This window comes from Tamandua tetradactyla, chromosome 2 (assembly GCF_023851605.1).
Source record: "Tamandua tetradactyla isolate mTamTet1 chromosome 2, mTamTet1.pri, whole genome shotgun sequence".
Classification (NCBI taxonomy): domain Eukaryota; kingdom Metazoa; phylum Chordata; class Mammalia; order Pilosa; family Myrmecophagidae; genus Tamandua; species Tamandua tetradactyla.
Window position 1 is genome coordinate 136,167,275 of NC_135328.1, and position 13,592 is coordinate 136,180,866.

Consider the following 13,592-nt stretch of genomic DNA (forward strand, 5'->3'; position numbering starts at 1 on the left):
CCATAAGAAAATACAGTCATTAGAAAGAAAACAAAAAAATTATAAAAATAGATACAAACACTAAAAGAACAACTATGGGACTGCACTATAAAAGATCAAAGAGTTTCAGAAATCCTGATGTGATCCGGTATACAATTAGACAAATATTTTAATGATGACCTTGAGTCAACACAAGTTCCCGCATCTCCCTTATTCTGTTTTATTTTCCTTCATAATATTTCATTTGTACCTGACATTTTACATATTTGCGTGTTTTACTATTTGTCCCACCTATTACTATGTAAGTTCTGTATAAGAGAAAATGTTTAGTTTGATTGATACAGGAGCCCCAGCATCTAGAATAATGCCTGTGTCATAGCAGACTCTCAATTCATGAATGAATAAATGCATGAAAGGCAAAAATTTAATTAAAATTGATATATTCTCTTTAAGTTTGGTTGAATATAAAAAAAATTTTTATATTTAGCCAAAATTGTTAAAATTAAGAGTTTTAATATTTACATGGGTAAGCTTCCCTCGCATAAAAAAATTTTAAGGAATACCCCCACTTTCCCATAAATGTTACCGTAGAAACCAGATGTCTAAGCAACTGCTGTTTCAACAGGCTCAAACTACAAAATAATAAATATAACTGGTTTACTTTTTATTCATCTCACCGGAAATTCAAAAATATTTTGAATTGCTGCAATAAGTAGTAACATCTTCTTTCCAACAGCCATTCTAAAACAGGTATGAGTTCTATTTCTTTTCTGTTATGTACTTTAACAACCTGCCAATACAAAGCACAAAAATTATTTTTATTTCTTAAAGAAATAAATGCTAATTTCAAGAAAATAAGAATTAGCTCATAACTACTTATGTTTATAATTAAGTGTTCTAATATATACCCTAACTTGATTTCCCTTCATAGACTGCTTCTGTACTTGCAATTTTCTAATGCTATTTCTCGTGTTCCATAAGAGAGAAGAGACACTTCCCCTTCAACCTGAGATATTTTTCACAAATTACTATTAATTTTTTGTCATATAAATATTTCTTAACTTATTTATAACTACAGAGTTAATTCAGGAGACTGGGAGGGCAGGGGAAGTCAGGCATTAAACAACTGATCAAACAAATAACTGCATAATTACAACCTGTGTAAGTATCAAAGTTGTATGTAACAGTATATAAGGGGGTTTCTACATCTGACAAATATTACCAATAAAGGACACCTTTTAAAGATTGTTCTTATAGGTCCTAATATGCCAGAAAACACTTGTTTTCTAGCTCCTGCTTGAAAAAAAATACAGCAAATGTTAATAAAGCACTTTATTAATATAGAGGTGAAAGAATTATAAAATGTTGAATTCTCAAAACTAAATCACTAAAAAGGGGAAAAGTCACTTATATTAAACAACTTTGTCCCAAGAATGTTCTTTTTACTTAATTAATTTTTTTTCAGGCATGCCTTTATATTATTACTCATCTACCCATACACTGGAACAAAGAGGGTGTCAGTTACAAGGTTTTTACAGTCACATGGTCACAAGATAAAAACTATATAGTTATACAATCATTTTCATAGATGAAGGCTACTGGATTACAGTTCAACAATTTCAGGTATTTCCTTCTGGCTATTTTAATACACTAGAAACTAAAAATAAATATCTAACTTCTCTGTTACAACTCCTCCCTCTCATTTGATCATTCTCTCAATCTTCAGGGATATTGGAGCAATGACCATTCTAACTTTTTCATACTGAGAAGGATATTGGTATTATGGGGTAGAGTGATAAAACTGACTGATATTTTTGGAGACACTGGTACCCTCTAGGTTTCAAGGCTTATTGGACAGAAGAACAATCTGGAGTCTTAAAGTTTCTGAAAAAATAAACTCAAGTAAAATTTTAAAAAGCTTTAGATGTAGCCCAGAGTATTCTTTAGTGTTTTCAGGGATACTGTTGGTTGGGACATGGCATACTGTGGCTTTGCAGTTAATGCACAGCATTATATAACATCCAGAATGACTTCTTGACTCAATTAGAAATCTCCTAGCCACTGAAACCTTCTTCTGTTTCATTTCTTTTCCCCATTTTGATCAAGAAGGCATTGTCAATTCCACAATGTCAGGGTCAGGCTCATCTCTGACATGAGTCATGTTCCATGTTTCCAGAAAGACTTACACCCCTGGAATTATATCCCACCCAGGAGGAAGGGTCATGAGTTTATTTGCAGAATTTGGCTTGGAGAAAGAAACATCCATCTGAGCAACAAAAGAGGTTCTCTGGGGTTGACTCTTTTAGGCATAATTATAAGTAGGTTTAGCTTTTCCATTACAGAAATACGTTTCATAAGGGGAAACCTCAATACTGAGGGCTGGGTTTATTAAATTGGGAGAATATCAATACACTTGAGAATATCAGGAATTCTCCAGGTGGAGAACTTTAATAATTCCACATCTTTTTCTCCAGTCCCTCAAGGGACATTGCAAATACTTTTTTATTTTCTGCTAAAAATGCTCTAGAATGTATCATGATTTTACGTTAACCTGTACAGAATAACAAATACTCATTCCCATGTAATTAGGTTGTTTAAATACACTGACTTGATAGTTTTATAGTGTGCTACAGAAAATTTAAATTTTGGACAAAATAAACAGCTCTTCCTTTAGTCTCATACGTAAGTCAAAGTTTTTAAATACAGATAATATCATCCTTTACCCTGTATTCTGATTTACCTTAGTCCTAACCAGATCAGCCTCATTCATATCCCAAGGAGGTTCTTAAATATAAGGAGAAACTGGCTCACTTAAATAAAACCAACATAAATGGCCTGTTTTGTCTCAAACACACAGAAATAATTTTACTCAATTTGATTCTGAAATCAGAAAATACACAATATATATTACCTTTAAGACAACTGAAGCAGAAACAACCCAGAATTCTTTAGAATGTCTAGCTGTGTGAGCAGAGACTACCTGGAGATCATATGGATTATAAGGAACTTTAGGATTAATCCTGGGAAGGCAATATATATATTCTCCATCATCTTTTAAAGGTTTCTGAAGTAAAACAAATTCACTCATTAGACTAAATTAATGAGTAAACCCAGTACTAAATAAATAAAACAATTTTAATAAAGATTAAAATAAGAATAATACCATTGAGGAATGCTAACACCAAATTGTGTCTTATCAAAGTTTAAGAACATCAATCTTATGAAAGCTTTAATATATTATAATGTAGCAATGAAACATTAATGAAAATGTACCTATATGCTTACTAAAGCATTTTACTAACCCAAACTACTTGACGACATACCTTTTACATATATACCATACGTCCAGCAAATTTATCTGCCAATTAATGATGGTAGTTTAGTATTATAATAACAATAGCTAATTTTTGCTAAGTAATTATTTAAGAATAAAGTGTTTCACAACCACTATAAGAGTTTAATCTCCTAAAGGTCTAATCTTTTAAATTTAAAGAGATTAAAATTTGACTTTTTAATCTCATTAAACAGATGTGGAAACTGACATTCAGAAAAGTTAGATAATTTGAGAAAAGCCACAGTGCCAGAAAGTGGCAGCACAGAGATTTGAAAACAAGTCTGATGCTAAAAGTCTGTTCTGAGCTACTGCATTTTATATATATACATATATATATATATGATTACCTCTCCCTTATTACATGGCATTATTAAGAAATGAGACATTCCACATTAGAAAACATTTTAATTGAAATTTATTTCTTTGAGCTTTGAAGCTTTTAACCTTTATTGATAAAAATAGTCTATAAAGTGTACAATGAAGTTTCAATTTTTTGTGGGTATAAATTTTACTATAAAATGCCATTTAGCAAACATCATCAAAGATTGTAGCAGGGAGCTCCAAGAATTGATTCCTCTACTAAAACAACTATTGAGCTGGCAACAACTGCCTAAATCAACTATTTCAGAACTCTAGAGTATAGTCAAACACTTGTGGTATTCAGGAGAGTGTTCAATAAAAGAAGATATGGTAAACTTTGGTTAATTTTGGCATTTCATGTAGCAGCTACCAACCAAGGCCCCAGTTTCAAGGCAGGCGATCATGAGAAGATGAAGATAGCTAGTATTCCTGCTGTGGCTTGCAGGTGCCAGGGTAGACAATAAGGATCTTCTCTTCCAAAAATTGGATTGTGTGCTTTGGTCTGCCTGGCAGTTCACTGAGGAACTGGCACAGAGGCTGGTCATTGTTTCAACTCTGTTGGCTGAAGCAGCTTCTGAGAAGTGTCTACCAAAAGAATTTTATCTTATGGTACCCAAGCACTCAAATAATCTCTGTCAGGTCACTGGCTGACTGTACATATAACAGAACAGGACTTCAGTGAACAAACATGACAAGGAATGTAGTTTTTCAAAAATAGTTTGGAAAAATCGCTATACAAGTGAACCACTACAGACCTCAACAATCAACACCAGCAATCCCTGGGGAGAAAGGAGAATAGGATTTCCAGACTTAGTGCACATCCCCAGTGACATAAAAACTAAGGGGCTTTATTACTAGTAGACCTGATTTACAAGAAAAGCAAAAGGGAGTCCTTCAGGCAGAAACAAAAGGACACTAGGAAGTAATTCAAAATCATGAAAATAAATAAAGATGTCTATTAAAGGTAAATACATAAGTAAATCTAAAAACAAGCATTATATTGCACTTTTGGTTTGTAACGCCTCTTTTTCTTTCCTATATGATTTTAAAGTAAAGTGCATGAAAAAATAATTAAAAATCTAGTGGGACATGAGGATAGTTCACTGGTAGAATTGTTGCTTGCCATGCAGGAGACCCAGGTTTGATTCCAGGCCCATGAGCTTCCTCAAAAAACAAACAAAACAAAATTCAACAAACTGTGCTGCAATAACAGGATATTCACGAGGAAAAATAATGAACTATGACCTCACCATATAGTACACACACAAAAAAATCTGTTACATAGCCCCTGTCCTGTACACGTGTGCACCCCTGCCCCAAACCCTGGCACATGTGCACCTGTGTCAGGCCCCCAGCCACCTGACATCCCCAACCCTGACTCACATCCAGTAATCCCCCCATCTGTGCTACATCCCTACACACCCATACACCTGCATCCCTGGACTCCTGAACCCCTCACCCTGTGTAAGGACACACCCACGCCCTGCCCTCCATATGCTCTTACCACAGTGCTCCCTACCCCACACCCTGATACCTACAAGTCCCACACTCCATACATCCACCCACATCTGGCATGCACAGCAGCCCCCATGCATCTGTATAGCACCCCCTATCCACCTCCCGCCATGCCCTATATCTGTGTACCCACACTGCACGCTGCACCATGGCCACCCACACTGGCCCCCATGCCTATACCTGTGCTACCAACCCTCATCACACTTTGTGCCCCACATTCTGCTCCACATGCATCTCACAAATAAAAACCTTTAAACTACTGAAGGAAATCAACTTCTAAAGTAACCCATCAATATATTTACGTGCCTCGAAGACAACACAAGATCACTAAGCATATCAAGATGCAGACAGATACAGACCAGTCTAATAACCAAATGAAAACACCAGAGGAGACACAAACTTTGGAACAACTAATCAAAGACGTTCATATATCTCTACTAACTAAAATCAGTGGGATGGCTAATGACATAAAGGGGATCAAGACACTAGAAGAGCATAAAGAGAAATTTGAAAGAATAAATAGAAAAACAGCAGATCTCACAGAAATTATATATGCTGTAGATAAATAAAAAAAAATACTAGAGACCCACAACAGCAGATTTGAAGAGGCAAAGAAAGAATAAGCAAACTAGAGTACAGGGCAACTGATTTTGAACATACACACAAGAACAAATGGCAAAAAAGAAGGAAAAATCTGAACTGGATCTCAGGGAAATGATAGACAAAACAATGTGCACAAATATTAAGAATCATTGGTGTCCCAGAAAGAGAAAAGAAGAATAAAGGGCCAGGAAGATTAGCTGCAGATACAATGAGGGAAAACTTCCCAACCCTATTATAGGACATAAATATGCAAATTAAAGAAGCCCCATGAACTTCAAATAGAATAAATCCAAATAGGCCCTTCCCTAAGACACCTACTAATCAGTCTGTCAAATGTTGAACAGAAGCAGAAAATTCAAATCGCGTAAGACTGAGTTCAGATTACTCAACTGGCACTATGGAAGTGAGAAGGCAGTGGCATGATATATTTAAGATCCTGAAAGAGAAAGACTTCTAGCCAAGAATTCTGTACTCAGCCAAACAGTCCTTCAAAACTGAGGGAGAGACTAAAATTTTCACAGAAAAATAAATGATGAAAGAATGTGCCGACAAGAAACTGGCCCTACAAGAAACAATAAAGGGAGTTCTGCCAGTTGAAAAAAAAAAGACAGGAGAAAGAGATCTGGAAAGCACAAAATTGAAGAGTACCTGTCATAGTAAGGTTCATGTGTCAACTTGGCCAAGTGGTGGTACCTGTTTGTCTGATTAGGCAAGTGCGGCCTGTCTGTTACAATGAGAACATTTCATGGAATTAAATAATGATCACATCAGCTGCATCCACAGTTGATTTCATTTGTAACCAGCCAAGAGGAGTGTCCTCTAAAAGGAGTGATGCTTAATCTAATCACTGGAAGCCTTTTAAGGATTCAGAAGGGACAGGCTCTCTTCCTGCTTTGGTCAGTGAGCCTCTCCTGTGGAGTTTGTCCAGACCCTCCATCAGAATCATTGGCTTCACAGTCTGCCCTGCAGATTTTAGACTCTGCATTCCCATGTTCACATGAGACATTTTTGTAAATTTTATATTTATGACTGTTCCCTGTTGATTCTGATTCTCTAGAGAACTCTAACTAATACAATTTGGTACCAGGAGAGGTTACTAAACAACAGAATCTTAAAACTGGGTGTTTATGAATGGTTTCCTATTCTGACTGGTATCAAAGGCACTAAGGACTCTGATTCCCATAATCAGAATGACACTCCCAATCCACAGTGAGTTGGCAAAAGAAATAGTCAAAATATCACCATTCGATTCTCCTAATGCTTCACTTGTACGAAGCCAGGCTGTGGGGGATAATGTTTCTGAAACTTTTATGGAGTGGAAATAAGAGATATAGAGATGTTGGCTGGTTGTCGTTAAGATACACTGGCTACATTAAGGAGTGAAAGGGATGGGCTTAAGGCTTCAAACGAGAAAGCTCTGTCTGACAGATGTAGAAGTTTCTATGAGTATCCTGAAGGGAAATCTTATTTCCTGTAGCCGTAGAATTGAGATCTCTGAAAATCAGATTCAAAATCTTATTGTTAGAGTAGCAACTTTAAAATATAAACAGAAATCACCATGTTGCATAGTGTCTGCTGTTAAAGTGAGGGGATTGATTAGAAAGGAGTGGGACCCTGAAAACTGGGGTGGTGACATATGGATTGATAACAATGTCCAGCATGAGGTTGAAACCCTAGGTCATGTGGAGTCTTTTCTACACAATTCTGTAATGTCTGCCCTGAGGACATAGCCACCCCACCGCCAGCCCACCTTCGGGAGTTGGCCACCCAACCTCCTCCTAAAGGGATTAACCATAGAGTGATTAATCCTGTTTCACCAGATAAAACTCCACATGAAGGCCCTGAAGCAAATTGGTTGGAAGATATCTCTAATACTTTTCATGGCCCACCCCCACCGCCCCTCATTTCATCTAGACCTATAACTAGACTAAAGTCCCAAAAGGACCCAAAGGTGAGGTACAAAGTAACACACATGAGGAGGTACGTTATACTCCAAAAGAACTGTGTGAGTTTTCTAATTTATATAGACAAAAATCAGGGGAATATGTGTGGTAATGGATTTTAAGTGTGTGGGATAATGGTGGGAGGAATATAAGGCTGGATCAGGCTGAATTTATTGATATGGGCCCACTAAGCAGAGATTCTGCATTCACTGTTACAGCTCAAGGGGTTAGGAATGGTATTAACTGTTTGGATGGTTGGTTGAAACATGGATCAAAAGGTGGCCGACATTACCTGAGGTTGAAACGCCAGAACTGCCCTGGTATAATGTAGATGAGGGGATCCAAGGCTTAGAGAGATTGTAATGTTAGAGTGGATTTATCATGCAAAACCTGCTGTTATACCCCAGGAATGTCCAGAGGATGCACCCTTTACCAGAACAGTGAGAAATAAATTTGTGAGACTAGTGCCATCATCCCTCAAGAGCTCTGTGGTTGCACTTCTCTGTAGGTCAGATATTACTGTAGAAACTGCTGTCACTGAGCTGGAATCCTTAAACACAATGGGGATGACAGGATCCCGAGTTGGCAGAAGCCAGGTGGCAGTACTTAATCACCAAAGACAGGGTAGACATGACTATTGTAATAGACAGCAAACTCAAAGAAGGAGTCAAAATTATATGACTCAGAGATTTGTGGCATTGGCTAGTGTGCTTGGTTTGAAAGGATGTATGTCCACTAGAAAAGCCATGTTTTAATCAAAATCCCACTCCCTATTCAATACGGTATGTTTGAAACTGTACTCAGATCATCTCCCTGGATATTTAGTCTCCCTGTGATTTAGTCAAGAGCGGTTCTTAAGCTGGATTAAGTGATGATATGTTTCCACTCATTTGGATGGGTCTTGCTAAGTTTCTGGAGTCCTATAAAAGAGGAAACATTTTGGAGAATGGAAGAGATTAGACAGAGCAGAGAATGCTGCAGCACCACGAAACAGAAAGTCCACGAGCCAGTGACATTTGTTGATGAAGAAAGAAAATGCCTCCCAGGGAGCTTCATGAAATAGGAAGCTAGGAGAGAAAGCTAGCAGATGATGCCGCGCTCACCACATGCCCTTCCAGCTGAGAGGGAAGCCCTGAACTTCATCCACCTTCTTGAACCTAGATATCTTTCCCGGGATGGATGCCTTTGATTGGACACTTCTACAGCCTTGTTTTAATTGGGACATTTTCTCAGCCTTAGAACTGTAAACTAGCCACTTACTGAATTCCCCTTTTTAAAAGTCATTCTGTTTCTGGTATATTGCATTCCAGCAGCTACCAAACAAGAACGGCTAGTAAATGGGGTACCTAGAAATACAAAAGAAGGGCAGTCTCCTAAATTCTAGTGCTAAACAAAACAGTTCTAGGTCAAGTGAACAGAAGCCTAACCTAAATTACAAAAACAGAGGCATGGCCCCTTAATCAATTTCCAGACTTGAAACAGTCTACAGACCCAGAGCCCCTTAAATGAAGTGGAGGCCAGGTCCTTTTGAGGGAGAACCCTGTTATACTGCCACAAATTTATACTATTAATGTTCCTCCAAGTCTTCCCCAAGGAGACCAATGAATGGCCTTTTACCAGGGTAACTGTGCATTGGGGAAAAGGAAATAATCAGATATTTAAGGGATTATTAGACACTGGTTCAGAAGTGACAATAATTCCAGGGGACCCCAACCATAACTCTGGTCCACCAGTCAGATTGGGGGCCTATGGAGGCCAGGTGATCAATGGAGTTCTAGCTCAAGTCCATCTCACAGTGGGTCCAGTGGGCCCCCAGACCCATTCCATAGTTATTTCCCCAGTTCCAGAATGTATAATTGGAATAGACATACTGAGAAACTGGCAGAATCCCCACATTGGCTCTGTAACTCATGAAGTGAGGGCTATTATGGTGGGAAAGCCCAAGTAGGAGCCACTAGAATTGCGCCTACCAAGCAAAATAGTAAATCAGAAGCAATATCAGATTCCTGGAGGGATTGCAGAGACTACTGCCACTCTTAAGTACTTGAAGGATGCAGGGGTGGTGATTCCCACCATATCCCCATTCAACTCTTCTATTTGGCCTGTGCAGAAAACAGATGAGTCTTGAAGGATGACAGTTGATTATCATAAGCTCAAACAGGTGCTAACTCCAATTGCAGCTGCTGTTCCAGATGTGGTTATCATTGTTTGAGCAAATCAATACATCCCCTGGTACCTGGTAGGCAGCTATTGATCTGGAAAATACTTATTTCTCAGTAGCTATTAGTAAGGACCACGGGAAATAGTTTGTTTTCAGCTGGCAAGGCCAGCAATATAATTTCTCTGTCCTACCTCAGGGGTATATCAACTCTCTAGCCCTATGTCATAATCTTGTCCGCAGGAACCTTGATCATTTCTCCCTCCCACAAAACATCACACTGGTCCATTATGTTGATAATATCATGTTGATTAGACCTAGTGAGAAAGGGGTAGCAACTACTCTAGATTTACTGGTAAGGCATCTGTGTATCAGAGGTAGGGAGATAAATCCAACAAAAATACAGGGGCCTTGCACCTCAGTGAAATTTCTAGGTGACCAGTGGTGTGCAGCATATCCAGATATTCCTTCTAAGGTGAAGGATAAGCTGCTGCAGCTGGCCCCTCCTACGACCAAAAAAGAGGCACACCTAGTTGGTCTCTTTGGATTTTGGCAACAACATATTCCTCATTTGGGTGTGCTACTCTGGCCCATTTATTGAGTGACCAGAGAAATTGCTAATTTTGAGTGGGGACCTGAACAAGAGGAGGCTCTGCAACAGGTCCAGGCTGCTGTACAAGCTGCTCTGCCACTTGAGCTATATGATCCAGCAGATCCAATGTGCTGGAAGTGTCAGTGGCAAACAGAGATGCTGTTTAGAGCCTTTGGGAGGCCCCTATAAGAGAATCCCAAAGCAGACCCTTAGGATTTTGGAGCAAAGCCTTACCATCTGCTGCAGATAACTACTCTCCTTTTGAGAAACATCTTCTGGCCTGCTACTGGGCCTTAGGAGAGACTGAATTCTTAATCATGGGCCACAAAGTTAGCATGAGACCTGAGTTGCCTATCATGAGCTGAGTGCTGTCTGACCCACTAAGCCATAAAGTTGGGTGTGCATAGCAGCACTCTATTGTAAAATGGAAATGGTATATACAAGATAGGGCCATAGCAGTTCCTGAGGCACAAGTAAGTTACACGAGGAAGTGGCCCAAATGCCCATGGTCTCCACTCCTGTTACATTACCTTCTGTTTCCCAGACCAGAGCTATGGCCTCTTGGAGAGTTCCTTACAGTGAATTGACTGAGGAAGAGAAAACTCAGGCCTGGTTTACAGATGGTTCAGCACAACATGCAGGTACCACCCGAAAGTGGACAGCTGCAGCATTACAACCCCTTTCTGGGGTGTCCTTGAAGGATGGCAGTGAGACTAAATCTTCCCAGTGGGCAGAACTTCGAGTAGTGCACCTGGTTGGTCATTTTGTTTGGAAGGAGAACTGGCCAGAGGTGCGTTTGTATACTGACTCATGGGCTGTTGCTAATGGCTTGACTGGATGGTCAGGGACTTGGAAAGACCATAATTGGAAAATCGGTGACAAAGAGTTCTGGGTAAGAAGCATGTGGATAGAGTTTTCTGAGTGGGCTAAAACAGGAACATATTTGTATCCCATGTGAACGTGCACCAGAGGGTGACTTCAGCAGAGGAAGGTTTTAATAATCAAGTGGATAAGATGACCCATTCTGTGGACACCAGTCAGCCTCTTTCCCCAACAACTCCTGTCATTTCCCAATGGGCTCATGAACAAAGTGCTCATGGTGGTAGGGATGGACGTTATGGCTCAGCAACATGGACTTCCACTCACCAAGGCTGACTTGGCTACAGCCACTGCTGAGTGCCCAATCTGCCAGCAAAGACCCACAATCAGCCCCCAATAGGGCACCATTCCCTGAGGTGACCAGCCAGCTACAAGGTGGCAGGTTGATTACATTGGACCACTCTCTTCATGGAAGGGGCAGCGATTTGTTCTAACTGGAATAGACACATACTCTGGATATGGGTTTGCTTTCCCTGCACGCAATGCTTCTGCCAAAACTACCATCTGTGGGCTTACAGAATGCTTATCCATCATCACAGTATTCCACACAGCATTGCTTCTGATCAAGGAACACACTTCACAGAAAATGAAGTGTGAGAATGGGCACATGCTCATGGGATTCTCTGGTCTTACCATGTTCCCCATCATCCAGAAGCAGCTGTATTGATAGAATGGTGGAATTCTATCAATTTCACCATTTTTTGACAACTCAATTATGGTGCCAACTAGGTGGCAATTCCTTGAATGGCTGCAGTAATGTTCTCCAGGAAGCTGTATATGCTCTGAATCAGCATCTGCTGTGGGTACTGTTTCTCCCATAGCCAGGATCCATGGGTCCAGGAACCAAGGGGTGGAAATGGGAATGGTACCACTCACTATTACCCCTAGTGATCCACTAGGAAAATTTTTGCTTCCTGTCCCTGTGACCCTGAGCTCTGCTGGTCTATAGGTTTTAGTTCCAAAACGGAGAGTGCTTTAGGAGAAACAACAATGATTCCATTGAACTGGAATCTAAGACTGCTGCCTGGTCACATTGGGCTACTGATGCCCCAGGATCAACAAGTCAAGAAGGGGATTACATTATTGTCTGGGGTGACTGACCCTGACTCCCAGGGGGAAATGGGACTGCAACTACACAATGGAGGTAAAGAAGAGTTTTCTTGGAATATAGGAGATCCCCTAGGGCGTCTTTTAGTACTACCATGCCCTATGATTAAAACTGATGGAAAACTGCAACAACCCAATCCAGCAGAACTACCAGTGGCTCTGAAATTTCAGGAATGAAGGTATGGATCACCCCACCAGGCAAAGAACTACTGGCAGCTGAGGTGCTTGCTGAGGGTAAAGGGAACATGGAATGGGTAGTAGAAAAAGGTAGTGATGAATATGAACTATGACCACATGATCAGTTACAGAAAGGAGGACTGTAATGCTGTTTTGTTCCTGTTATACTATTTAAGTTGTAAGATATCAAGTTTAAGAATGAATAGTAACCAAGGACTTGCATCCTATTCTGGAGAGATTTAATTTGTTTCCAGTTACATGCAGGACAGTTGAGTATTGTTCGGTGAAAGAAAAAACATGCATTTTATTGTTTTTTATTTAGAAATTAAGTATCATTTAAGGTGATATGTATAACTGCCAAGCTGACAAGGGTGGACTGTCATGGTCAGGCTCATGTGTCAACTTGGCCAAATGGTTGTACCTGTTTGTCTGGTTGGGCAAGTGCTGGCCTGTCTGTTGCAATGAGAACATTTCATAGAATTAAGTCATAATCATGTCAGCTGTATCCATAGCTGATTCCATTTGTAATCAGCCAAGAGGAGTGGCTTCTGTAAGGAGTGATGCTTAAGCTAATCACTGCAAGCCATTTAAGGAGGATTCAGAAGACACAGGTGCTCTTCCTGCTTCGGCTCCAAGCCTCTCTGGTGGAGTCCGTCCAGACGCTCCATCAGAATCTTTGGCTTCACAGCCTGCCATGTAGATTTTGGACTCTGCATCCCCACAGTTATGCAAGATACTTCTATAAATTTTATATTTGTGAGTGTTCCCTGTTGATTCTGTTTCTTTAGAGAACACTAACTAATACAGTACCAGTAAGGGTAACTTAAAGGATAAAAATACAAAGAGAGAAAAGAATTTATACATCTGAGAAATAAAATTCAAAGATAAGGAGGGGGATTCAAGAGATGCTTTTAAATTAATAACTTTGAATGTTAATGAGCTAAA

General features: G+C 39.6%; 1 protein-coding gene across 1 annotated transcript in view; it reads right to left on the bottom strand.

Moving 5' to 3' along the window:
- DNAH14 (dynein axonemal heavy chain 14) overlaps positions 1–13,592 on the bottom strand; it is a gene marked incomplete at its 5' end in the record, with an annotated part of 509,245 nt that overhangs the window by 457,821 nt on the left and 37,832 nt on the right. The window contains 2 exons of the mRNA XM_077129892.1: positions 657–769; positions 2,891–3,043. Of these exons, the coding sequence (XP_076986007.1) occupies positions 657–769; positions 2,891–3,043 (266 nt within the window). The remainder of the gene's footprint in view (positions 1–656; positions 770–2,890; positions 3,044–13,592) is intronic.